The 27,327-nt window shown below is 46.1% G+C and overlaps 1 protein-coding gene and 1 non-coding gene across 10 annotated transcripts in view; both read right to left on the reverse strand.

Annotated features, from left to right (window-relative positions):
* Positions 1–330: 330 nt before the first annotated feature.
* slmapa (sarcolemma associated protein a) overlaps positions 331–27,327 on the reverse strand; it is a 119,512-nt gene continuing 92,515 nt past the window's right edge. For 6 of the 9 annotated variants that reach the window (XM_007910786.2, XM_007910784.2, XM_007910787.2 and 3 more), the window contains 4 exons: positions 8,041–8,158; positions 4,928–5,099; positions 2,886–3,020; positions 331–625 (listed from right to left, as the gene is read on the reverse strand). In XM_007910786.2, coding sequence (XP_007908977.1) covers positions 533–625; positions 2,886–3,020; positions 4,928–5,099; positions 8,041–8,158 — 518 coding nt within the window. In that variant the 3' untranslated portion in view covers positions 331–532. Of the gene's footprint in view, positions 626–1,489; positions 1,583–2,885; positions 3,021–4,927; positions 5,100–8,040; positions 8,159–27,327 lie in introns of all 9 variants that reach the window. The other 3 variants (XM_007910790.2, XM_007910785.2, XM_042339530.1) reach the window with 1 other exon arrangement.
* trnai-uau lies at positions 23,850–23,921 on the reverse strand. Its single transcript has one exon. It is a non-coding gene; the product is annotated as a tRNA-Ile (tRNA).

The raw sequence follows: 27,327 nt of genomic DNA on the forward strand, positions 1-27,327 counted from the left end.
TCTTATAATTTGACAGCAACGTTATGGTTTAAATGGCACAACACCTCCTGCTGCAGTGAGCCACGTTAAAGCGACAGGCAATTAATTTTTTACACCCCTATTAAGATCAGTCTTTTGGCTCACGTGCACCACTCAGGGATGGCATCACTGTTGTCAAAGGAGACAGCAAAAAAACGTAGAAATAAAACTAAATAAGATTTAATATTTCTAAGCATTTTGGTACCAAGAAGCCTAGTTTAGGCCACCACATATGTGTATATATATATATAATCCCAATGTACTGATTTAAAAACAAAGATGAAAAACCGCAAACAAAACATTACCTAGAAGTAGAATCCATTCAGAAATTTTATTCCCTCTATGTACAATTACATTTTATACAGTTCAAGCAAAGACCCTACTGTCATACTCTGGAACAGCTGTGTTTTTGTTAGAGGTAAAAAGGAAGGAAACCAGTCTGCTTTTCCCAGTGGTAAAAGAAAGCCAGTGTCAATAGGGAGGACATTCTGTGGTTATGAGACACTGAGCATATTCAGGGCGAGGCCCTATTTAGCCCTGGGTACAACACTACCACTGTCACAGCAACCAGCACGGCCATTACTGGCATCCACTTCAGCATTCGTCTCTGAAAAGGAAAGTACAGTTAAAGAGAAAGTTACTTCACGATTGATTATATACGATTGTTTTCTGAATACACAGGAGGCCAGCAGTTTAGCAGTTTGGGGTAAAATAAAGTTTAAGGACAGAATTTTCACTGAACAGTTCAATAAACTAAAATCAGATTTCAACAGAAAATATGGAATTACACAGGAGTCAATATTTCAAGAACTATTAATGCAAGATCTGTCAGAATTATTCAGAAGCTATAGAGACACTTAAACCAGCTTTATAATTCTTATCTGCAAAGTTGAAAAAGTAAAAATTATATATTTAATAAAAAAGGTCTGGCTTCATGGTTTAGTTACAGCAACCATTTCTTAACATTTCCCTGAATAGATGTATATAAGTAGAACAAAATGGATACCACAGAAACAGTACCATTTTTTGAATGTTAGAAACATTACATTATAATATACAAAAGGATATTTTTGCTCACTCTAATTAAGGGGGGGGGGGTGAAGTCTATTAAAATGTATTGATATAAAAAAATAAATCTAACCTTACTTAAACACAATTTTACCCCATTCAGCTATTAACTTTGTAATATTCCAGCACACAAAGATATTTAGCAGTTTAAACTAGATAGTGGGCATGCTGGACTAGTTAATAGAGTGATGTTAGAGCAATACAGTACAAGTAACCATAAGTTTATTTTAAAATACACTTTTTTAATTAAAAAACTGAAGAAAATAAAAGCTACAAAATAGGATTAATATCAGTGTTAGAAGAGCCTGCAACATACAGATTAGCGGATTAAAACTGCATGCATGTTCTCAAAAAAGGCATACAGTGACAGTGAAAAACACAGACATATACTGCAGCTGTGTACCTTCATCTACCATAGGTGACCGGACCACCAGTACAGGAAAGCCAGGATTAGGGCGACGCCTAGAGCAGGGATAGGTTGCAATATGGTGGGAGGCTGAGGGAGGGAAGGGATATTAACAATCACTGTGTGCAAAGCACTAGAATGCACAGTGGAGATTCTCGGGGAATGTCGAGTTGGAATAAAATCTAACTAAGCATACCAAATGCTGTGAAAGAACGGAATGGTGCTCTCAAAAGTTTTTGGTGAATATGTTGCTAAATTAATCCGCAAAACGTTATCACTTTTACAAATTTAACCGTAGCTGGCCATCTATTTATCAGCAAAAACAATTCTGTAAATTTCTGGAAACACACATACCCTTACTGTGCTGAACAAACATTGTTGGAGCATAATTAAACTACTAATTCTCTAGTACAACCTTTCCAATTTAAATCTCTAGTTTTCTTTGGACAATACATTTTATTATTCAGATGTTTGGAGCCAATATCCTTGAATATTTTTCTCTGCTTTTTCTGAGGGTGGAGAATACAAAAAATGAGAACTGGCTACAGTTTGGATTGCTGAGTCCAATTTAAATATTTATATTTTTCTTTTCTGTCATTCATATTTAATCTTCTACCATGTGTTTTGCAAAACTAGCAACTACTCAAAAAGTGCATCCTTTGTCACAGTAAAGTGATCATTCAGAAACAGAGCCTATTGATGAGGTATTTCTGCATCTTATTCTCTTGATAGCACAGTCCTGTTTTTTCTGCTGCTTTTTTAGCGAGTAGATTTTCATTTTCTCCATTTAATCCCTTCACATTAGATATTAAAAAGACTTGAAATAGTTAGAGGAAAAAAAAGTTATATAATTTTAAAAAGGAAGCAAACAAAAATATAAACCGCTCACCATGGAAAGCAGAAGCAACCATCACCTCAGCTTCATCTAAAGCCAAATCCCCCAGGCTCAGTACCAATGGCCAGTTTCAAATTTCAGGCTATGAGCCATAAAATAACCCATCAACACAATAATTTGATTAATAACCTTTTGTGGTGTGAGAAGGCATGGAATTTGATCTAAATAGCAAGCATAAACTTAACTAGAATATTAACACTGGAGTGTAACTAAATGACAATGCAGATCGAAAAGGATTTTGTATTAATAAGGCTTGCACTTGTGCCTCATCACATCGTCAAGACATTAGATTTGAAGGCTGAAATTTCTGTTGCCATTAAGTGCAGAGACTTAAATGATGCGAGAATATAGTAAGAAATATCTTTGGGAGTAGCCACTATTAATGTCACTACTCAACCATCTTACTGTGAACATATTTTACATTAGATGGGAAACTATAACAGATAAATGAAAACCGATACAAAGAGTGCAGACAAGAAATTAATTAGTAAGACTCACGTTGTTTCCCTTCTCCTGTAGCATCTTCAGATTTTCTTTACACTCTTTGAGTTCTTCCATCATAGCCTGTTTCTCATGTTCAGTTCTATTGAGCTTCTCCTTCACCTCCACAAATATTGTCCGATTTGCTTCGTACTGGAAAATACGTGAATTGCCCGAAATTTTGAAAGTAATATTACACTTAAAAGTAGCAATGAATTTGAACAAGAATACATCTTGTTCAGTACTTTCTTTTAAAAAAAGTTTTGTTATATAGAGATGGAATACATAGAGCTGGTTATACATCATCAATGTCAAACCATAGGGGAGGAAAGAAAGACATTTCCCTCAATTTCTATAACTTTACTCTGAAAAACGCAGCACAATTCATTGTGTTTGCTCGCGTTTCCCAATCCTTAATTTGTTTTCCTTTCTATCAGATGTATAATCAAAATGCGTAATAGTAGAACATTTTCCAATTATTCTATCGTTTCAGGTTTTATTAAAAAACATATTGGAAAAAAATGCTTGATGTGTCTGGGTGTGAACATATTTCCCACTACCATCAGTTTAATTTTCCATTAAGCACATTGTCCACCCTAATGTCCTGTTTGAGACAAACTCATGCCAAGTGTGAACCCATGTTCACTGGAATTCGGCTGTGTTTGCTTTATTTTATTTAGGATCTTGAACAGCTGTGTAAAAGGAAAGAAACATGCATCCTCTATCTCAGCTGTGAACTCATATCCCTAGAGGTGAAAGGAAAATGATCTACCACCCAGTCTCAAGACAGCTTAGTTTCATTCTTCCAATACTGCCAGAATAATCTGATCCACTTAATATACTAAGACCCAAATGCTAAGGATATATTCGGTGCTTCTCTTCGATTCAGAATAGATTTTCATCGCAAACTATTCCTAATCAGAAAGTTGAGATTTACTCACAGATCACTGCTAAAGTCATTCCGTGTAGCAATAACATTTTCAGGACGGGAAGGGGTCATTCGGCTCATTAGCTCCCTACAGGTGCTAGTTCCTCTAACTTTAAAGCAATATGGTCAAATTGCTTAAGGCATCCTGGCCAGTAGGAGTTTTTTTTTAAATTAAAAACTTTCCCAATTATCCCTCACAGTTTTTGCGTTGTTACAAAAGGACATCTGCAGGCGAAGTAAGCAACCTTCCCAACCTCTTAGTCAGAATTCAGAACATGGCACCTTAAAGAAGGTGGGAGGGGAGAAACATTTTCAAAACAGAATTAAACAACAACAACTTGCATTTATATAGTGTCCTTCACATGGATTAGTGTCCCGGAGCACTTTACAGTGACGGAATCTGACAACGAGCCAGGGGGAGGGAGGTGGAAAAAAGCGGTTCTAATCAAGGAACAGATGTGTGGTAGAAAGGAAAGCTGGGGATTGAACCTGATGACAAAGTTGCACACGGGTTTGGAGATTCTGAGGGAAAGCCTGGGGAGGTTGAGGAGTTCAGAAGGAGAGAAGACGTTGATAGGAGTCAAAGAGTATGGCTTTCGTCTTGCCAACATTCAGCTGAGGACATTTGCGTTCATCCAGGCCTTGATGTTGGTCAAACAAGCTGACAGGACATCAGTGGACTGGGAATCGCAGCTGGAGAAGAAGTAGGTTTGGGTGTCACCTGCATACATGTGGAAGTTGACCTAATTTCTGCGGATGACATTGCCAAGAGAGACCATGTAGATGAGGAAAAGAATGGAGCCAAGGATGGAGTGAGACGAGAAGGACGGGAAGGCAGGGGGAGTCCTGGTCACAGAGAGAGAGAGAGGGCATCATTTGTTACTTTGATGAGCGCTGTCTCTGTTCTGTGGACTGGGCAGAAACTGTACTGGAAGGGTGCGAGTAGGGAGTGGAGGGCAAGGTGTGAGCGAAGTTGGTTTGCAACAAGGAGTTCCAGAGCTAACCAAACTAACCAAATATGATTAGGTTGTAAACTCTGAGTAAAGTCACAATCCTGACAATTTACTTCAAGCAACGTAATCCACTTCAAATTAACTTGCATAGGTATAAGGTGGTGCATATGTAAAATTACCTGTTTCTCCAAATTTCGAGTCTCATTCTCAGTCTCTGCAAGTTGGATTCTGAACTCCTGCTTCTCCCGCACTTGCTGCTCCTTCAGTGTTCCTACCTGAACCTCCAGTTCCTTACGGCAAGTCTCAAGTCCATTGACATTTTTGATCAGCACCGCATTCTGTTGCTGAGCACTGCAACAAAATCATTCCAAGATAAATTTTCAGAAGGGTTTTCAAGTAAACTTTATATATTAAAGTACAATTGAGTTGTTAGACTGCCTGAGGTTGCTCAAAATGGAAGGGAGCTTGGAGACAGTAGCTTCAGAAGACAAAAGTCTCACCCATAAGAAGACAAACACTATTTTGGCTTGATTTTTCAAAGAATTAGATTTAGGACCCCATAAGAGGTTTTACAATCGAGACGAGTCTGCTTCGATGACAGCAAAGATGACATCGCCGAGCAAGCAACTGGCTCTCACTCATCCTAATTGGTAATAATCACTGCCAGAGAAGTAGTGATTACCAGGAATTATACTATGCTTCAGGATTCTTTGATAATGAAGTCAGAATTCTGCACTGCTAAAAGGAAATGATTAACGATAAGATCACTCAATATAATGTATTGTAACACAAGTAGTTCCGACATCTGGACACAACAACAAATTACGTTTGTATAGTGCCTTTCATGTCAGGAGGATGTCCCAAGACACTGGACAGTCAGGGATCCGCATCCAAGCTGGTGGTTGGGATCAGGAGGGGTGGAGGGTGGTGAGAGTAGGGATAGGAGGTGACCAAAGGCAAAGGTCGAAGAAGAGAGTCTTGAGACGAGTCTTGAAGGAGACAACAGAGGGGGCAAAGCGGAGGGACTGTGGGATGGCGTTCCAGAGGATGGGGCAGAGAGGCTGAAGGTCCACCCGACAATGGTGGGGCGGGCCAAGGCGGTGAAGCAGGCCGGAGCTCGCTAAGCGGAGAGAGTGGACAGGTTGGTAAGGGGAAAGGAGGTCACATAGATAGGGAGGAGCAAGCCGTGGAGGACTTTGAAGGTGAGCTGTGGGACCGGATGTGGGGAAGGAAAGACAACTGTGGATCAAACCCACCGCCTAGGTTGCACACTGATTCGGTGAGTGAGGGATAGGCCGTGGAGGTTGAGGAGGTCAGAACCACAATAGAAGACATTGACAGAAGCCAATGAGTATGGCTTCTGTCTTGTCAACATTTAGTTGTAATAAGTTTTTGCTCATCCAGGCCCTGATGTCTGCCAGACAAGCCTACAGGACATCAGCCAGACCTGAAGTAGCAGCTGAAGCAGGAGAAGTAGATTTGCGTGTCATCCGCATTCTTGTGGAAGTTTACTCCGTATCTACAAGAGGGAGTATATAGATGAAGAAGAAGAGGGGACAAAGGATTACACTACAGGTGACTGGGCAGGAGGAGAAACCACCAAGTAAAAAAATACAAAACCATATTTGAAAAGCAGAAAGCCAAGACAGATGAATGTTAATCACCACTGAAGTGAAAGAACACTCATGCTACATTAAACTACAGGTTCATGTGATGTAATGTAATAGTACAAAGGGTTGAGCCCCATTCCTGGCAGCTTTCAAAAGGCCAGAAGCAGTTTGAGCTTCAAGGAGTTTGAACATTTATATGGTAGTACTTACTACCATTTACAGTAAGAACTACCATATAATGGAAAGAAAAAGCGGACGACCTCTGTCTTTCCTCACATTTCTTTTGAGGGTCTTAGCAAGGTGGTGGAAGGCTTTGAAGGTGAGGAACAAGATCTTGAACTGTATCCTCTGAGTGATGGGGAGCTAGTGGAGTCAGGCGAGGATGGGGGTGATAGGGCCACAGAGCCTGGTGTGGGAGAAAACATGGGCTGCAGAGTTTTGGATGATCTGCAGCCTGTGGAGGGAGGAATTGGGGAGGCCGACAAGCAGGGAGTTTGGTTGTCGAGCCTAGATGTGATGAATGTGTGGTTGAGGTCTCGGCAGCCTGTCCCCACGCCTTCACTTTCCCCCATATCTAGACCTCCTCTGTGGCTCAAGTTTGAAGCAGAATAACACATTTAATACTCAGTATGCGAACAACAACAACAACAAGATTCCATTTATAAAGCGCCTTTCACGTCAGCAGGACGTCCCAAGGCGCTGCACAGTTGGGTCATGACCCGAGCAGGGGGGAAATGGTCAGGGTGAGGGGAGGGAAGGGAGGGAGCGAGGAGGGGGGAAATGGTCAGGGTGAGGGGAGGGAAGGGAGGGAGCGAGGAGGGGGAAGAGAGTCGAGAGGGGAGCTGAAGGCTCGGTCAAAGAGGAAGGTTTTGAGACCGGCCTTGAAGGAGGAGAGGGAGGAAACAAGGCGAAGGCACTGGGGGATAGAGTTCCAGAGCCTAGGGGCTGAGAGGCTGAAGGCCCGACCACCGATGGTAGGGCGATTGGGGCGGGGGACGTGGAGCAGACCGGAGCCGGAGGAACGGAGGGTACGGGCAGGTAGGTAGGGGGATAGTAGGTCGGAGAGGTAGGAGGGAGCAAGGCCGTGAATGGCCTTGTAGGTGAGGATGAGGATTTGAAATCAATCCTCTGGGGGATGGGGAGCCAGTGGAGGCGAGCGAGGGAGGGAGTGATGTGGTCGCGAAGCCTGGTGCGGGACAGTACACGAGCTGCAGAGTTCTGAATGACCTGCAGCTTGTGGAGGGAGGTGGCGGGAAGGCCGGCAAGGAGAGAGTTCCCATAGTCCAGCTTTGAGGTGACAAAGGCGTGGACCAGGGTTTCAGCAGCGTGAGGGGTGAGGTAATGCCGTAGTCTGGCGATGTTCTGGAGGTGATGGAAGGCGGTGCCAGTTGTGGTGCGGATGTGAGGGAGAATGGACAGGGAATATAAGAATACAGAATGTGGAGCGAACCTTCGTGGTTATTTTAAGATTTGTGTACAAGGCTGACTGATACTCTGGACTACTTACCTGTTGTGCAATTTAATCTCACTTACAATTTGAAATATTAGTGAAATGATTATTGTGTAAAACTTAACACACCACTTGAACTCAGCAGTAAATTTGAATGCGTTTTAGATGTTTCCATTGTCAAAGAATCACTGCAGAGTCATGATGAACCAACCAGAAAAGTGTTGAAACTTGCCTTTGAAGGTCTTGTTCAAACTGCTGAACCTTCCCTGTCAAAGTGGTGTTCTCTCGTTTCAGGGCACCGTATTCATTTTGCAAATCATTGTACTGATTTTGCAGCTCTTCCAATTTACCTGTCAGTAATGATAGGAAAAATAAATCAGATTATGACTGTAACACCAGAGAAACTAAATTACAATAACAAAAGTTACAAAACATTCCATATTTTAGAACATGCAGAGAACTAAAATGCCTGTTTCATCTTTCTTTGAAAGAACATTGTATGGTTGAAGTCCATGAGCAGGCGTGCAGTGTGAATAACGATATAGAGATGCAACGATGGTATTGAGAGGATGAATACAGGGCTGGACACAGTACCAGCTGGAGGCAGGTTGAGAAATTCTACTCTGATGATATTTGGACATTTGATTTTTTTTCTCCAGTTACTGAATAAACTGTAACCTGATGGAACACTTTGTTCAGGAAGAAAGAAATTGATCAATCTTATTCAAAATGACAGCTTCCATTATTAAATAGAGCTAATACAGCGATGCTCTCTTTTGTATTCCTTTGTAAAAAAAATCCTGAAATGCTTAATTGTTCGATCCTGCAAACTAAAAGTAACTACTTCATCATTCTAGCAATAAAAGTGACAGCACGTTCCAGGTGTTGTTTTATGCCTGCCAAACATCATCCTGACTGACTCACTCTTCCCCCAGGAGCTTGTGAGTTAAGAGTTTTCACACTGTGTAGAATGCTGCTGTTTCTGTAGATCAGGGCGGTCCAACCTTTTGCTCCACTCTCCTGCCGCTGCCATGGAATGACATTCGCCAGGAAGGGAGAGAGCGGAAGTTGGAATGTTGGAAAAGTCTTGTGCCGGATAAAATCACCCACCGGCCAGATTCCGCCTGTTTTTCTTTAAAATTTAAGTAAGCTGTGTATTAAGTTAAAAACCATTTTCTTATTAAATATATTTTAAGAGATTGTGAAGGCTCATGTTTCAGCACAGCACGCTTAGTTATGTTGGCTGCAGCAATCAGAATGCCAGTACAAAGTCTGTGGAATCATTAACACAATACAACTGAATTTATTCCATGAGAAACTCACTGTGCCCTGACATTGCTGGGTTGTTACCAGAACTAACAGTAAACTAGCAATTTAAAAAGATTCAGTAACAGAGATGGTTTTGGCTCAGACATCTGATGATTACATAAATCAAAGTGGCTTAAAATTGAAGATTGGAGGAATCATGTCTTTTTTGGCCACTGACAGGTTGAATGGGTGGAGTACAACATCCCAGAACAACAACATGCTCTTGTATTTATTCTGCAAAATATTTGCTATCACTGGGCTGTACAGACCTTATTAATCTGTATAGGGAAAATAGCAACCTCTGGTGCAGCAACTGTCAGCAATTAAATCAACTCTGCTCATGTCCTGTTGCTGTAGAAACCACCATCCAGTATGAACAGGAATCTCTAGAACAAATCGTGGCCAATTTGTAGACCTGTACTTGGGAATAGTTTTATAGAATATAAAAATCCTACTGTTGTAACGTGGTTCTCTGCTTTTCAATAATAGGAAGAAGTTAAAGTAGCAATAATTTACAAGACTGCACAAAAGTAAGATTCTGGAATCTAAAACTGAAAACTAGTTTTAGATTCCAGTATCAAAACCAGGGCCCATTCCTTTACTTTGCAGCTATTTCGGGTTCTGCATTTACAACATGAGCAATAATCTATAATTGTTGTGAAACACAAATATTCTGAATTCTATGGACCACACTCTCAGAAAAAGATAGAATAGAAACCACAAACATTTCTGCACATTTAAACTGTTGGGAGCAGCTCCTAATGAGCCCCACAAAAGGGGCTCTCACAATCTAGTCTTAACAGTGCAGTGCTTGAGGTGTGCTGCTGGAGGTCCTGTCCTTTGAACAAGTCATTATACTGAGATTCCTGCCATTTCAAGTGCACATTAATGATCCCATGGCACGATTCTAGAAGAAAAGGGAGCTTGTCCCCGCTGTCCTTGTCAACAATCTCCTAGATTTATGGAATATTGCTATGAAATAGTCATAATACTTTAATAAAAAAATAAATTGGTCACTCAATCCACGCCTGTTGGTGGGACGCTGCTGTACGCAATTGGCTGTTGCGTTTCTCCCACAAAATATTCAGTCCGCTTTAAAGTATATTCTATGAAGCACTTTGGCGACGTCTCAAAGACGTGATAAGGCGCTATATCAAATGCAAGGATTATTATTTACAGTATATCCAGTGAAGCACTTTGAGATGAAAGGCCTATAAACAAATGTAAGAACTGTTTCAAGACCTTCCTCTTTGATCGTGTCTTTGGTCATCCTCCCACCCATCTTGCCCGCCACCCCTTGATTTCATCCCACCCAGCTCAGCTTCAAACCCTTGAATGTCCAGTGCCTTGGGATGTCCTCCCAATGTGAAAGGTGCTATATAAATGCAATTTCTTGTTGTTATTAAGCATATTTAAGGAGCAGAGAGCCCAGCAGCGTGAGGAAAGAACTGAGTGAGGTGGAACAGAGTGAGAATTCTGTTAAGAAATTTGGTGAGAGTGAGAATTCGGTGCAGAGGGGGAAAGAGGTGCATAATTGTAATATATATATTTATATTAAAATAATATAAAACATGCCTGGGAATATGGGAGGACAGCTGAGACTTTGCATACATAATGTGTGCCATGTGGGAGCTCCAGGATGCTTTGTGTGTCCTGAACAAACAAGGGTTTCTGAGCTCGAAGAGAGGCTGGTGTCACTACATAGCATACGGGAGGCTGAAGAGTTCATGGATCGAACGTTTCAGGAGGAGGTCACCCCACAGCCAGAGAGGGTTCAGAAAAGGATTGAGTGGGTGACCACCCGGCACGGTAAGAAGGGGGGACGGGAGTGCATCTGCGTAAATGCACGGAGTGTGGCAAATAAGATTGGTGAGCTGCAGACTCAAGTGGTCACACGGGGCATGATGTAGTGGCAATAATGGAGACTTGGCTCAAACAAGGGCAGGAATGGGAGCTGAATATTCCTGGCTACAATGTATTCAGGAGGGATAGGAAAGGAAAAAAAGGAGGGGGGCTTGGCAATATTGATTAAAGACACGGTTACGGCCCTGGAAAAGGACGAAAAGGGTCCAAAAACAGAATCTATTTGGTTAGAGTTAAGGAGCAGAAAAGGAGCTGTTACTCTGTTAGGTGTATACTATGGACCACCAAATAGTGGGAAGGAGATAGACGAGCAAATCTGCAAACAGATTTTAGAAAGATGTAAAACCAATATAGTAACAATGCGGGACTTCGATTATCCTAACAAAGACTGGCAAAATAATAGTGTAAAGGGCAAGGAGGGGGAAGGATTCCTGAAATGTGTGCAGAATAACTTTCTGGATCAGTATGTTTCCAGCCCAATGCCTGGGAGTCAGAAAGCAGAGTGGTAGTGAACGGTTGTTTTTCTGACTGGAGGGAAGTGTGCAGTGGTGTCCCCCAGGGTCAGTATTGGGACCACTGCTGTTTGTGATCAATATAAATGACCTGGACTTGGGTATAGGGAGTAGAATTTCTAAGTTGTAGATGATACTAAGCTAGAAAATGTAGTGAACAGTAAGGGGAATAGTAACAGACTGCAAGGGGACAGACTGGTATAATGGGCAGACACGCGGCAGATGAAGTTTAACGTGGATAAATGCGAAGTGATACATTTTGGGAGGAAGAATGAGGAGAGACAGTATAAGCTGATGGTACGATCTTAAAGGGGTGAAGGGACAGAGAGACCTGGGGGTCATATAAGGAAATCTTTGAAGGGGGCAGGACTGGTAGATAAAGCTGTTAAAAAAGCATATGGGATACTATGCTTTATAAACAAGGGCATAGAATACAAAAGTCAGGAATTTATGATGAACTTTATAAAACACCGGTTAGGCCTCAACTAGAGACCGTGTTCAGTTCTGGGCATCACACTTTAGGATAGAAGGATGTCAAGGCATTGGAGACAGTGCAAAGGAGATTTACCAGTATGGTACCAGGAATGAGGGGCTTCAGTTATCAGGAGAGGCTGGAGAAGCTGGGATTATTCTCCTTGGAGCAGAGAAGGTTACGAGGAGACTTAATTAAAGTTTACAAAATTATGAGAGGATTCAACAGGGTGAACAAGGAGAAACTATTTCCACTGGCAGGTGGATCAGTAACCGAGAACACCGATTTAAAATAATTGTTAAAAGCAAGTGGGGAGGTGAGGAGAAATGTTTTTACACAGTGAGTTGTTCGGATCTGGAATGCATTGCCTGAAAGGATGGTGCTGAAGGGTGGAAGCGATTCGATAACAATTTTTAAGAGAGAAGTAGATAATTATTTGGGAGGACAAGTTTGTCAGGGTTATGAGAAGAAAGCGGGGGAGTGGGATCGAGTTGGATAGCTCTTTTCAGAGAACCGGCACAGACATAATGGGCCGAATGGCCTCCTTCTGCACTGTATAATTCTGTGATTTCAACAACAACAACAAGATTCTATTTATTGAGCGCCTTTCACGTCGGGAGGACGTCCCAAGGCGCTGTACAGTTGGGTCAGGACCCGAGCAAGGGGGAAATGGTCAGTGTGAGGGGAGGGAAGGGAGGGAGCGAGGAGGGGGTAGAGAGTCGAGAGGGGAGCTGAAGGCTCGGTCAAAGAGAAAGATCTTGAGACCGGCCTTGAAGGAGGAAAGGGAGGAGGCCGCGAAGGCACTGGGGGATAGAGTTCCAGAGCCTCGGGGCTGAAAGCCCGGCCACTGATGGTAGGGCGGTTGGGGCGGGGGATGTGGAGCAGACCGGAGCCAGAGGAACGAACGGAGGGTACGGGCGGGTAGGTAGGGGGATAGTAGGTCGGAGAGGCAGGAGGGAGCAAGGCTGTGAATGGCCTTGTAGGTGAGGGTGAGGATCTTGAATTCGATCCTCTGGGGGATGGGGAGCCAGTGGAGGCGAGCGAGGGTGGGAGTGATGTGGTCCCGAAGCCTGGTGCGGGACAGTACACGAGCTGCAGAGTTCTGAATGACCTGCAGCTTGTGGAGGGAGGTGGCGGGAAGGCCGGCGAGGAGAGAGTTCCCATAGTCCAGCTTTGAGGTGACAAAGGCGTGGACCAGAGTTTCAGCAGCGTGAGGGGTGAGGTAGTGCCGTAGTCTGGCGACATTCCGGAGGTGATGGAAGGCGGTGCCAGTTGTGGTGCGGATATGAGGGAGAAAGGACAGCTCAGGGCGAACAGAACCCCGAGGTTCCTGACCGGCTTTGAGAGGTGGAGAGTGCAGCCTTGGATGCTGATGCTGTCAGCGCCTGAGGTGCGGAGGCGCTGACGTGAGCCAATCAGGAAGGCCTCAGTTTTGCGCACGTTGAGCTGAAGAAAGTTGTCTCTCGTCCAGGACTCGATGTCGGACAGGCAACTGTCAGGACATCGGTGGTCGTGGAGTTGAGGGTAGAGGAGGAAAGGTAGAGTTGGGTGTCATCCGCATACATGTGGAAGTTAACCCCATGTCTGCGGATGATGTCACTAAGGGGGAGCATGTAGAGGGTGAAGAGGAGGGGACCGAGGACAGAGCCTTGAGGGACACTGCACGAGACAGTGCGGGGGCCGGAGGAAAAAACATTTGTGGAGACAAAGTGGAGATGTTGGGAGAGGTACGATCTAAACCACTCAAGGACAGGGCCTTGAAGGTTTAGGTGGGAGGACAGGCGGTGGAGGAGGATAGCGTGGTCGACCGTATCGAATGCTGCCGATAGGTCGCGTAGGACGAGGAGGCTGAGGGAGCCATGGTCACAGATGGTCAGGATGTCATTGGTGACCTTGAGCAGGGCAGTTTCTGTGCTATGGGCAGCACGGAAACCCGACTGAAGGGGTTGAATAGTGAATGGTTGGAGAGGAAAGAGCGCAGCTGGGAGGCGACAACTCGTTCCAGGACCTTGGACAGGAAGGGGAGGTTGGAGATGGGCCGGTAGCTTGATAGCTGCGACGCATCAAGGGAGGGTTTTTTTAAGGTGGGAGTGATGGTGGCAGTTTTTAAGGGAATGGGAATAGAGCCAGAGGAGAGGGACAGGTTGACGATGTCTGTGATATGTGGGGCAAGGAGGTGGAGCTGGGAGATAAGGAGTGGAGTGGGGATGGGGTCAAGGGAGCAGATGGTGGGTTTAAGGGATAGGATGAGTTTGGTGACAGAGGGTCAGGAAACGGGTACGAAGGTGTGTAGGGGAGGATGGGTAGGAGTCGGAGTGTGGGAGGGAAGGGGTGGGTGGTGGGTGGATGTTGGAGGGGAAGTGACCGCGGAGCGAATTCCCTTGATCTTGGATTCAAGGAAATCCAGCATCTCCTCGCAGTGAAGGTTGGAGGAGATGACCTGCGCGGGGTGGCGGAGGGGACGGAGGAGTTGGGATGCGGTAGAGAACAGTAGCCTGGGGTTGTCCTTCGCCTCCAGGATTATCCTGGAGTAGAATGACGATTTGGCCGAGGCTAGAGTGGAGCGGTAGATTTTGAGGAGTTCCAGCCAGATTTGTCGGTGGACCGTTAGGCCAGATTTGACCCAGGTGCGTTCAGCGGCCCGCACCTAGCTCTTCAGTCAGCGGAGGTGGGTGGTGAACCAGGGGGAGGAGCGAGAGTAGGAGACAGTACGGGAGGTGATAGGCGCAAGAGTGTCAAGTGTGGAGGAGAGGGTGTTGTGGAGGAGGGTGAGAGCAGAAGAGGGGTCGGTGAGGGTTGAGGGCCAGCGGGAGAGGAGTTCAGAGGACTCCAAGGCAGAGGTTAGGGATTGAGGGGGTAACTTCTTCCAGGGGCGGTAGAAGATGGTGGTGGGTCTGGTGGAGGTGGTGAGGGGGGTGGAGGTGGTGAAGGAGATGAAGTGGTGGTCGGAGACGGCCTTGTCGGTGATGGTGACATCCGAGACACTGAGGCCCCGGGTGATCACCAAGTCGAGTGGGTGGCCGTGACTGTGAGTGGGGGAGTTGATGTGGAGGGAGAGGTTGAGCGAGGATATGATAGGCCATAGTGTATGATAGGCCATATCATATCATAGTGATATGAAGCAGTAAGTTTGATTTTCAATTTTAGCTTGCAAATCAGGCATTTAAACGGGTAGCCCTGTTAATTAAGGATGAAATAAAAGCAGTGGAGAGGAAGGATCTGAAATCCGATGACCAGGAGGACGAGACAATATGGGTGGAAATAAAAAATAATAAAGGGCAGAAAATATTAATGGGAGTGGTTTATAGACCCCAAACAGTGAGCATAACACAGTACAGGGTATTAATCAAGAAATCAGTGGAGCATGTAGGAAAGGTAAAGCGATAACGGTGGGTGATTTCAATCTCCACATAGATTGGGAAAACCAAATCGGCAAAAGTAGGTCAGAAGAAGAGTTCATTGAGTGTCTGAGAGAGAACTTTCTAGAGTAGCATGCCGAGGAACCAACTAGGGGACAGGCCATCCTAGACTTTGTTTTGTGTAACGAAACAGGACTAGTTGGCAGTGTAGGTATTAAGAATCCTCTAGGGCAGAGTGATCACAATATGATTGAATTTTGCATTAAGTTAGAGAGGGATATAGTTAAATCCGAGGCAAGTATTCTGAATTTAATTACGGCTAATTTTGTAGGTATGAGGAAAGATTTAGGTAAAATAGACTGGAGAATAAGATTAAGAGGTAAAAATGTAGACCAACAGTGGCAAATATTTAAGGATGTAGTGCAAAATTCTCAGCGGTCGCATATTCCCTTGCGGAATAAGAGTACCACAGGGAAAGCAATTCATCCGTGGCTAACTAGAGCAGTTAGGGAAAGCATCAAATTAAAAGAAAAAGCTTATAAAACTGCCAAGAAAAGCAGCAAATCTGAAGATTGGGAGAGTTTTAGAAACCAGCAAAAAAAAACTAAAAAACTCATTAAGAGCGAGAAAAAGGAGTATGAGGGTAAGCTAGCTAGGAACATTAAGTCTGATTGTAAAAGTTTTTACAAATACATTAAGAGGAATAGGCTAGTGAGGGTAAATGTAGGTCCACTTCAGTCAGAGACGGGAGAAGTTGTAATGGGGGATAAGGACATGGCAGAGTCCCTAAATGGGTACTTTGCATCTGTCTTCACCCGAGAAGACACACCAAAACTGCCAACAATAGAGATGCACCAAGGGGATAAGGACAGGGAGCAACGTGGGGAAATTTTCATTAGTAGAGAATTGGTGCTAGGGAAGCTGTTAGCACTAAAAAGTGACAAATCCCCTGGTCCAGGTGGCTTGCATCCCAGGGTTTTAAAAACGGTAGTTTATGAGATAGTGGAGGCCTTGTGTCTGATCTTCTAAAATTCCTTGGACTCTGGAACAGTCCCCATGGAATAAAAGATTGCAAATGTCACACCACTATTTAAAAAAAGGTGGAAAGGAAAAGATGGGGAACTATAGGCCAGTTAGCCTAACATCAGTGATAGGACAAATTTTAGAATCATTGATTAAGGATGTGGATGTGGTATTTAGGGGAGCACAATATAATTAGGCCAAGTCAACATGGCTTTACAAAAGGGAAGTCATGTTTGACAAATCTCAGAGTTTTTTGAGGATATTTCGAGTAAACTAGATAAGGGTGAATCAGTGGATGTGGTCTATTTGGACTTCCAGAAGGCATTCAATAAGGTGCCGCATAAAAGGTTAGTCCAAAAGATAAGGGCCCATGGAATTGGGCAGAGCATATTAACGTGGATTAGAGAATGGTTAACGGGTAGGAAACAAAGAGTAGGGATAAATGGGTCCTTTTCAGATTGGCGGGATGTGATTAGTGGAGTGCCACAAGGATCAGTCCTTGGGCCTCAGCTAATTACCATCTACATCAACAATCTAGATGAGGACATCAAAGTTAATATATCTAAATTCGCGGATGACACAACACTAGGAGTAAGTGTCAACACAGAGGATGACACAAAAAAAATGCAATGAGACATAGATAGGGTAGATGATTGGGCAGGTAGGTGGCAGATGAAGTATAATGTAGGGAAGTGCAGTCATCCACCTAGGTAGCAAAAACAGTAGAGCGGGTTATGTGTTAGAAGGGGAGAGATTGGAATGTGTTAGTGTCCAGAGAGACTTGGGTGTCCTTGTACACCAATCACAGAAAGTTAGTCTGCAGGTGCAGCAAACAATTAGGAAGGTGAACGGTATGTTAGATTCATTATGAAAGGATTAGAGTATAAGAGTAGGGAAGTCTTGCTGCAACTCTATAGGGCCCTGGTGAGACCACACCTGGAATACTGTGTGCAGTTTTGGTCTCCTTATTTAAGGAAGGATGTACTTGCCTTGGAGGGGGTGCAGCGTAGATTTACTAGGTTAGTACCAGGGATGAAGGGGATGAGTTACGAGGATAGGCTGACCAATTTGGGCCTATATTCTCTAGAATATAGAAGAATTAGAGGGGATCTTATAGAAACCTATAAGATCATCAAAGGGCATGATAGAGTAGATAGTGGGAGATTGTTTCCCCTGGTTGGAGAAACTAAAACCAGGGGTCACAACCTTAAAATCGGAGGCAGCCCTTTCGCACTGAGTTGAGGAAGAACTTCTTCACTCAAAGGGTGGTGAATGTATGGAACTCACTACCTCAAAGGGCTGTTGACACTCAGTCCTTGAACATATTCAAGACTGAGATAGATATATTTCTTATTGCAAAAGGGATTAAGGGATATGGGGATAAGGCAGGGTTAGGTTATTAGCTGGAGTTTAGATTAGAAGATCAGCCATGATTGAATGGCGGGGCAGGCTCGAAGGGCCGAATGGCCTACTCCTGCTCCTACATGTTATGTTATGTTTGTAAGATTAAATGCACTATTTCATCATTGAGAGTCCTGTAGCTCAGTGGTTAGAGCACTCGCTTTGCAAGCGAGAGACCCAAGTTCAATTCCAGGCAGAGGGCGAAACCTTGGGCAAGTTTCCTTACTCCACACGCCTAATAATAATCCCTCCAAAACCAAAAACAATAATAAATTGGTCATTTTCAATCTACGACTGTTTGTGGGACATTGCTGTGCGCAATTGGCTGCCGCGTTCGCCCACAAATACACAGTCAATTCACTTTACAGTGTGTTCTGTGAAGCGCTTTGGGACGTCCTCCCGACGTGAAAAGCGCTACATCAAATGCAAGGATTATTATTGTTCATTTCCATGCTTTAGTGCATGCACAGAACAGTTTTGGTTTTTAATGTAAACAAACTATTTGTGTAACATAACATCAATAAACTGTAACTTTTATACAAGAGGGTGAAATTGCACTATTTCTGAAGTTCTGCATTTTAGTTTTTTTTAAATGGCCTTGAGTGAACATTCCCCAAGCCTAAAGATTTTGCCAAGAATCCAATGAACTAAACTTTCTCACATATTTTGATGTGCACAGCAAGCATGCTGGTTTACATTATGTCAAATTTCCTCCCATCCGGTCATGTCTGTTGAATGACACACAGCCAGTTAAAGCCCCATCCAATTGTGTAGCTGGGCCAAGAACTATGATATAGTCTTTCAAAAGACCTTAAATAGTCCAAGACACCAAAGCGATGAAATCCAAGGTCAATAATGATTTACTGGAAGAGTGAGCCAAGAAATTCATTTGCTCAGTTATGTAAGGAGGAATGAACTCAAAAAGTAGCCATTCACTGCACAAATCAGCTTGAGAGGCTTAGTGGGCATTTGCCTATCATATTCTTCAACCAGTCACTAAAAAATAAATAAGATTCTATTTCCCTTTCTCTAGTAACATAGAAACACGAGTAAGCCTTTCAGCCCCTCAAGCCTGTTCCACCATTCTATAAGATCATGGCTGATCTTTACCTCAAGTCCAATTAACTGCCTCAACTGTCCTTTCTAACCCACATCCATACCATGACCTACTATGCCTTCCCCCACTTCTGCAACATCGCCCCAGCTCCACCACTGCCTCACCCTTCAGACCGCTAAAACCCTCATCCATGCATTCATCACATCTCGGCTCGGCTATGCCAACTCCCTGCTTGTCGGCCTTGTCAGCTCTTCCCCCCACAAGCTGCAGATCATCCAGAACTCTGCAGCTCGTGTCCTCTCCCGCACCAGGCTCCATGGCCTCCATCACACCCACCCTCGCCCAGCTCCATTGACTCCTCATCCCCCAGAGGATAGAGTTCAAAATCCTCATCCTCACCTTCCCTCCACGGCGTTGCCTCCTCCTACCTCTGCAGCCTACTGACCCCATATCAACCTGTCCATTCTCTCCGCTCAGTAGACTGCTCCATGTCCCCCGCCCAGCTCACCCCACCACCGACAGTCAGGCCTTCTCTTCCCCCCGCTCTCCTCTCTCTCTCTCCCACACACACACTCTCTCTCAATCTCCCCCCTCTGTTTCTTTCTCTCTTCCTCACATTCACTCCCTCCCAGCTCACACTCCCTCTCTGGCTCTCATACTCTCCCCCACCTCTCAATCTTTCCTTCTCTCAAGGCTCTCTCTCTCAGTCCCCCTTTCTTACCTTTCACACATACACTCTCTCCTCTCTCCCCCTCCTCTCTCCTCCCCCTCCTCTCTTCCACACACTCTCTCACAATCTTCCCCCCTTGTTTCTTTCTCTCCTCCTCTCCCTCACTTTCACTCCCTCCTACTTCACGCACTTTCTCTGCCTCTCACACTCCCGCCCCTCTCTCTGCTCTCTCAGTCTCTCTCCACCCTTCCTCTCTTCCCCTTTCCTCTCTCTCCTTCCTTCATTTCTCTCCCGCTCTCTCTCTCTGCCCTCCTCTCTTCTCCCCCTCGTCTCTCCCCTCTCCCTGCCCTCCCCCTCTCCCTCCCTTCCCTCTTCTCTTCCCTCTCCCTGCCCTCCCCTCTCCTCCCCCTCTCCTCCCTCCCCCTCCCTCTTCCTCCCCCCTCCTCTAACCCTCTTCCTCCCCCCTCCTCTCCCTTCCCCTCTTCTCTTCCCTCTCCTCCTTCCTCTTACCTCTCCTCCTTCCTCTAACCCTCTTCCCTCCCCCTTCCTCTCCCCCCCCTCTTCTCTTCTCCCCTCTCCCCCTCTTCTCTCCCTTCTAACGTTTCTCTCCCCTCTCTTCTCTCCCCCTCTCCCACCTCTCTTCCCTTTCCTCCCCCTTCCTCTATCCCCCTTCTTCTCCCCCATCTCCTCTCCCTTCACCCTCTCCTTTCTCCTCTAACTCTCTTCTCTCCCTCCTCTCCCCACCTCTTCTCTCCCCCCACTCTCTTCCCCCCCCCACTCTCTTCCCCTCCCTTCCCCTCTCTTCCCCCCCCACTCCCTTCCCTCTCCTCCCCCCCACTCCCTTCCCTCTCCTCCCCCCCCACTCCCTTCCCCTCTCCTCCCCCCCCACTCCCTTCCCCTCTCCTCCCCCCCCACTCCCTTCCCTCTCCTCCCCCCACTCCCTTCCCCTCTCCTCCCCCCCCACTCCCTTCCCTCTCCTCCCCCCCACTCCTTCCCCTCTCCTCCCCCCCCACTCCTTCCCCTCTCCTCCCCCCCCACTCTCTCCCTCTCCTCCCCCCCACTCTCTTCCCTCTCCTCCCCCCCACTCTCTTCCCCTCTCCTCCCCCCCCACTCTCTTCCCCCCCCACTCCTTCCCCTCTCCCCCCCCCCCCACTCTCTTCCCCTCTCCTCCCCCCCCACTCTCTTCCCCTCTCCTCCCCCCCACACTCTCTTCCCCTCTCCTCCCCCCCACTCTCTTCCCCTCTCCCCCCCCCACCCCCACTCTCTTCCCCCCCCACTCTCTTCCCTCTCCCCCCCACTCTCTTCCCCTCTCCTCCCCCCACCCCACTCTCTTCCCCTCTCCTCCCCCCCCCACTCTCTTCCCCTCCCCACCACTCTCTTCCCCTCTCCTCCCCCCCCACTCTCTCCCCCCCCCACTTCCTCCCCCCCCCCCACTCTCTTCCCCTCTCCTCTCCCCCCCACTCCCTTCCCCTCTCCTCCCCCCCCACTCTCTTCCCCTCTCCTCCCCCCCCACTCTCTTCCCCTCTCCTCCCCCCCACTCTCTTCCCCTCTCCTCCCCCCCCACTCTCTTCCCCTCTCCTCCCCCCCCCACTCTCTTCCCCTCCCTCCCCCCCCACTCTTCCCCTTCCCCCCCCCCCACTCTTTCCCCCTCCTCCCCCTCACTCTTTCCCCTCTCCTCCCCCCCCACTCTTTCCCCTCTCCTCCCCCCTCACTCTTTCCCCCTCCTCTCCCCCCCCACTCTCTTCCCCTCTCCTCCCCCCCACTCTTTCCCCTCTCCTCCCCCCCCACTCTTTCCCCTCTCCTCCCCCCCCCACTCTCTTCCCCCCTCTCTCCCCCCCCACTCTCTTCCCCCCCCCACTCTCTCCCTCCCCCCCCCCCACTCTCTTCCCTCTCTACCCCTCTCCTTCACCCCTCTCTACCCCTCTCCTTCCCCCCTCTCTACCCCTCTCCTCCCCCCCTCTCTACCCCTCATCCTCCCTCCCCCCCCCCACTCTCTACCCCTCTCCTCCCCCCCCCACTCCCTACCCCTCTCCTCCCCCCCCCACTCTCTCCCTCTCCTCCCCCCCCCACTCTCTACCCCTCTCCTCCCCCCCCACTCTCTACCCCTCTCCCCCCCCCCCCACTCTCTTCCCTCTCCTCCCCTCCCCCCACTCTCTTCCCTCTCCTCCCCTCACTCTCTTCCCTCTCCTCCCCTCCTCTCTTCCCTCTCCTCCCCTCCCACCACTCTCTTCCCCTCCACCACTCTCTTCCCCTCTCCTCCCCCCCACCCACTTTCTCCCCCCCCACTCTCTTCCCCTCTCCTCTCCCCCCCACTCTCTTCCCCTCTCCTCCCCCCCCACTCTCTTCCCCTCTCCTCTCCCCCCCACTCTCTTCCCTCTCCTCCCCCCCACTCTCTTCCCCTCTCCTCCCCCCCTCTCCTCCCCCCACTCTCTTCCCCTCTCCTCCCCCCCACTCTCTTCCCTTCTCCTCCCCCCCCACTCTCTTCCCTTCTCCTCCCCCCCCACTCTTTCCCCTTCCCACTCTTCCCCCCCCACTCTCCCCCCCCACTCTTTCCCCGCTCCTCCCCCTCACTCTTTCCCCTCTCCTCCCCCTCACTCTTTCCCCTCTCCTCCCCTCACTCTTTCCCCTCTCCTCCCCCTCACTCTTTCCCCTCTGCTCCCCCCACTCTCTTCCCCTCACTCTTTCCCTTCTCCTCCCCCCACTCTCTTCCCCTTCCCACTCTTCCCCCCCACTCTTCCCCCCACTCTTCCCCCCCACTCTTTCCCCTCTCCTCCCCCCACTCTCTTCCCCTCACTCTTTCCCCTCTCCTCCCCCCCACTCTCTTCCCCTCACTCTTTCCCTTCTCCTCCCCCCACTCTCTTCCCCTTCCCACTCTTCCCCTTCCCACTCTTTCCCCTCTCCTCCCCCCCCGGCACTCTCTCCCCTTCCCCCTCTTCTCCCCACACTTCCCCCACTCTTCCCCCCCACACTTCCCTCCCCCCTCTTCCACCCACTCTTTAATTCCCGACAGGACGAAATGTTGGGCAAGTTTCCTTATTCCACACGTCTCTCTGTTTACCTGTTTGGCTGTTAAGTCGATTGGCGATTCATTTTTCCAGGGGTAATAATTCCTTCAAAAGTAAATAAGTTGGTCACTTCAATCCACGACTGTCTGTGGGACACTGCTGTGCACAATTGGCGGCTGTGGTTTGCCCACAAAATATACAGTCAATTCACTTTACAATGTATTCTATGAAGCGCTTTTAGATGTTTCAAAGACGTGATAAGGCACTATATCAAATGCAAAGGTTATTATTGGCTTGTTATTCAACACATCATAATACAAAAGATGCATATGAAAAAAGATCTGATATTTGATGAATAAACAGCATACACCTAACTCTGAGAGAACTTACTTTTATGCCTCCTAATGTGTTAACATTTTTGTGTTCTGTTTTTAGAGCAAATGATCTTCAAACTGTACCCTGAAGGTTCACAGTGCTTTACTTTCAGAAAGATTAATACAAAACATATTTCTAATGCTTAAGCGTCTTCCTATATTAAAATTACTGCTGAAAGAATCCTAAACGAAGTTAGATCTAATAGTTCAAACAATCTTCTGCCAATACTATTGAAACTATCATATTATTGTTTGTAATTTAGTAAATCAAGTTAACAGTAGGTGGTATTGCATTGTGAAGCTTAGATTTATCTAAAATAGATTTGTTACATTTGACATAACACCTACAACGTTATAAATGTCTCAAAGTACTTAAAAGTTTCTATGATATGTAATGACGACTTGTAGGCAAATGCAGCAGCCAATTTTGCACACAATGTGCCGCAAATATCCATAAAGTGAATGATCCATTTATTTGGAGGATTATCACCAGGAGAAATTCCCTTTGCACTTTCAAAGTCATGGGATCTTTTAATGTCCACCTAAAGAGGCTGATGGGTCCCGGTTTAACATTCTAGATGGATAGATGTGAAGGACACCATATCTGATAATGCTTCACTCCCCCAATGAACTATGCTAACTTCTGACTCAGAAAAAGGATGCTCTCAATTGAGACAACAATGCTACCAATTGAGCCAGGCTAACACCTTATATTGTAACTCTGGTACTAATTTATTTAAGAATCTAAAATTAGATTATCTCTCTGTAGAATAGCATAATAATAATAATAATCCTGGCATTTGATATAGTGCTTTTCACGTCTTCTAGACGTCTCAAAGCACTTCACAGAATAGATTGTAAAATGAATTGACTGTATATTTGTGGGTGAAATGCCCTAGCAGTGTCCCACAAACAGTCGTGGATTGAAATGATCAATTTATTATTTTTTTGAGGAATTATTATCAGGCGTGTGGAGTAAGGAAACTTGCCTAAGGGTTCACCCTGCTGGGAATTGAACCCAGGTCTCTCACTTATAAAGCGAGTGCTCTAACCACTGAGCTGCAGGACATACTGTTAGCAACTGTCAAAGCTTTATATAGGACATTAATAATGAATGCCACTTCAACTGAACATAAATTGAACATTAAAGTTTTATGACAGCCGTACGCTGATTGCTTATGTAAAAATATGATTTGGATCAAATTGCTCAAAGATGTGAGGGAGCCTCAAAAAATTACTGGTAAAAAGGGATCAATCTTTAGGAATGTGGATGGAGGTGGAAAGAAGCATAGCTTCCCTGGAAATAGATTAAAGTTACACTTTAAAGTTACAGTTCAGTGTACCTGCAGACAAGAAAGAAGCTGCAGAAAATAGCTTTAGGAAACTCCTGTAAAATAATTTAACGAGTTAATACAAAAAACTTTTGATACTTCTACTTTAGTTTTCATTTTACATTCAGCTGAATGTTTTTGTTGGTTTAAAACACAATAAATTGTGCCACAAAGTTAAACTTTTTTCATGTTATTTTTCTGCTCTCCTCAGAATATTTAGCTTTTCTAGGTACGCTCCAAATTACAAAATCAACTTTCAACTTTGTTTAAGATAGCTGCATTAAAGTATAATTTCCCTTGAGCACTGCAATTAATTGTACTGATCATTTTTGATGGGGACTACCTGTCAATTGCCCTACCTGCAAATCCAGAGTCTGAAAATTTATGGTTTGTGCATCAGAAAGGGAAATGTATAAGCTACAATTCCATCATAGACTGCTTACAATTCTTATAAAAAATACATTGGATGGAGGAGTGAGGGAGAATAATAATGAGAAAATAATAATTGCAAATTTCTTTTGCGAGGCAAGGCGGAGGGACTGTGGGATGGAGTTCCAGAGGGTGGGTGCAGAATGGCAGAAGGCCCACTCACCAATGGTGGGGCGGGCGAGGCAGAGGATGTGAAGCAGACCGGAACCCACTGAGCGGAGGGAGCGGGCAGTTTGGTAGGGGGTTAGGAGGTCGCAGAGACAAGGGGGAGCAAGCCCTTGGAGGGCTTTGAAGGTGAGGACCTGGATCTTGAACTGTATCCTCTGTGTGATGGGAAGCCAGTGGAGCCTGGTGCGGGAGAGGACACGGGCTGCAGAGTTCTGGATGATTTGGAGGGAGGAGTTGGGGAGGCCGAAAAGCAAGGAGTTTGCATAGTCAAGCCTCGATGTAATGAATGCGTGTATGAGGGTTTCGGCGGTCTGCGGTGTGAGACATTGGCGGAGCTGGGCGATGTTGTGGAAGTGGGGGAAGGTAGAGAGGGTCATGGCACAGACATGGGGTAGAAAGGATAGATGAGGATTAAACAAGATGCCAAGGTTCTGGACTGGCTTAGTAAGGTGGAGTGTGCATCCATGGATGGTAATGTTGTCAGCACCTGAGGTGTAGAGGCGCTGACGGGAGCCAATCAGGAGAGCCTCGGTGTTGCTGACGTTCAACTGAAGAAAGTTAGCTCTTATCCAGAACTTGATGTCTGACAGATATTCTGTCAGGACAGCAGTGGTCCTGAAGTCAAGGGTGGAGGCAGAAAGATAGAGTTGGGTGTCATCCGCATACATGCGTTGACCCCATGTCTGTGGATGATGTCATCAAGTGGGAACATATAGATATTGAAGAGGAGGGGACCAAGGACAGAGCCCTGAGGAATGCCACATGAGATGGCGTGGGGGCTAGAGGAGAAACTGTTTGTGGAGATGAAGTGTGAGAGATAGGATCTGAACCAGTCAAGGACAGAGCCATGAAGGTTGAGGTTGAGAGGAGAGATGGTGGATGAGGATATAGTGATCAACGGTGTCGAAGCAGCAGAGAGCTCAAGGAGGACGAGGAAGCAGAGGGAGCCCTGGTCGCAGATGGACAGAATGTCATTTGTCACTTTTACTAAGGCTGTTTCTGTGCTGTGGGCGACACGGAAACCCCATTGGAGGGGTTTGTGAAGGGAATGGCAGGAGAAGAAGCAGTTAAGCAACAACTTGTTCCAGGACCTTGAAGAGGAAAGGGAGGTTGGAGATGGTGCAGTAGCTTGAGAGCAGTGATGGCTTTTTTAAGCAGGGAGGCTTTTTTAAGAATAAGAGTGATCACAGATTCATAGAATTATACAGCACAGAAGGAAGCCATTCGGCCCATTGTGTCTGTGCCGCCTCTTTGAAAAGAGCCATCTCAATCCCACTCCCCAGGGAGAATAATCCCAGCTTCTCTGGCCTCTCCTGATAACTGAAGTCCCTCATTCCTGGTACCATCCTGATAAATCTCCTTTGCACCCTCTTCAATGCCTTGACATCCTTCCTAAAGTGTGGTGCCCAGAATTGAACACAGTACTCTAGTTGAGGCCTAACCAGTGTTTTATAAAGGTTCATCATAGGGTTTTAGGGCTTTTGTATTCTTTGCCCCTATTTATAAAGCCTAGTATCCTGTATGCTTTATCAGCTTTATCTACCTGTCCCACCCCCTTCAAACATTTACTGATATGAACCCTCAGGTCCCTCTGTTCCTTCACCCCTTTAAGATTGTACCATCAGCTTATATTGTCTCTCCTCATTCTTCCTCCCAAAATGCATCATTTCACATTTCTCCACATTGAACATCATCTGCCACCTGTCTGCCCATTATACCAGTCTGTCTATGTCCCCTTGCAGTCTGCTACTATCCTCCTCACTGTTTACTATTTTTCCTAGCTTAGTATCATCTGCAATCTTGGAAATTGTACACCCTATACCCAAGTCCAGGTCAGTTATATAGATCAAAACCAGCAGTGGTCCCAATACCGGCCCCTGGGCGATACCACTGCACACTTCCCTCCAGTCAGAAAAACAACTGTTCACCACCACTCTCTGCTTTCTGTCTCCCAGCCAGTTCTGTATCTATCCTGCCACTATCCCTTTAATACTGTGGGCTTATATTTTGCTTACAAGTCTCTTATGTGGCACTCTCAAATACCTTTTGAAAATCCATATATACTACATCAACTGCACTACCTTCATCCACCCTCTGTTACTTCATCAAAAAAAAATGATGACAGCAGTTTTCAATAATGATAATCCTTGCATTTGATATAGCGCTTTTCACGTCCCAAAGCGCTTTACAGAACACACTGTAAAGTGAATTGACTGTATATTTGTGGGCGAACGCGGCAGCCAATTGCGCACAGCAATATCCCACAAACAGTCGTAGATTGAAAATGACCAATTTATTATTGTTTTGGGTTTTGGAGGTATTATTATTAGGCGTGTGGAGTAAGGAAACTTGCCCAAGGTTTCGCTCTGCCTGGAATTGAACCCAATGGCGTGGGAACAGTACCAATGGATAGGGAGAGTGAGTAGAGGGATAAGGAAGTGGAGTTGTGAGGTAAGGAGAGGGGTAGGGATGGGGTCGAGGGAGCAGGTGGTTGGTTTCATCTGGGTTATAGTGGTGGTGAGCAAGCAGTGGGAAACAGGTTCGAAG

Source organism: Callorhinchus milii, unplaced genomic scaffold (genome assembly GCF_018977255.1).
Source record: "Callorhinchus milii isolate IMCB2004 unplaced genomic scaffold, IMCB_Cmil_1.0 Scaffold12, whole genome shotgun sequence".
Classification (NCBI taxonomy): domain Eukaryota; kingdom Metazoa; phylum Chordata; class Chondrichthyes; order Chimaeriformes; family Callorhinchidae; genus Callorhinchus; species Callorhinchus milii.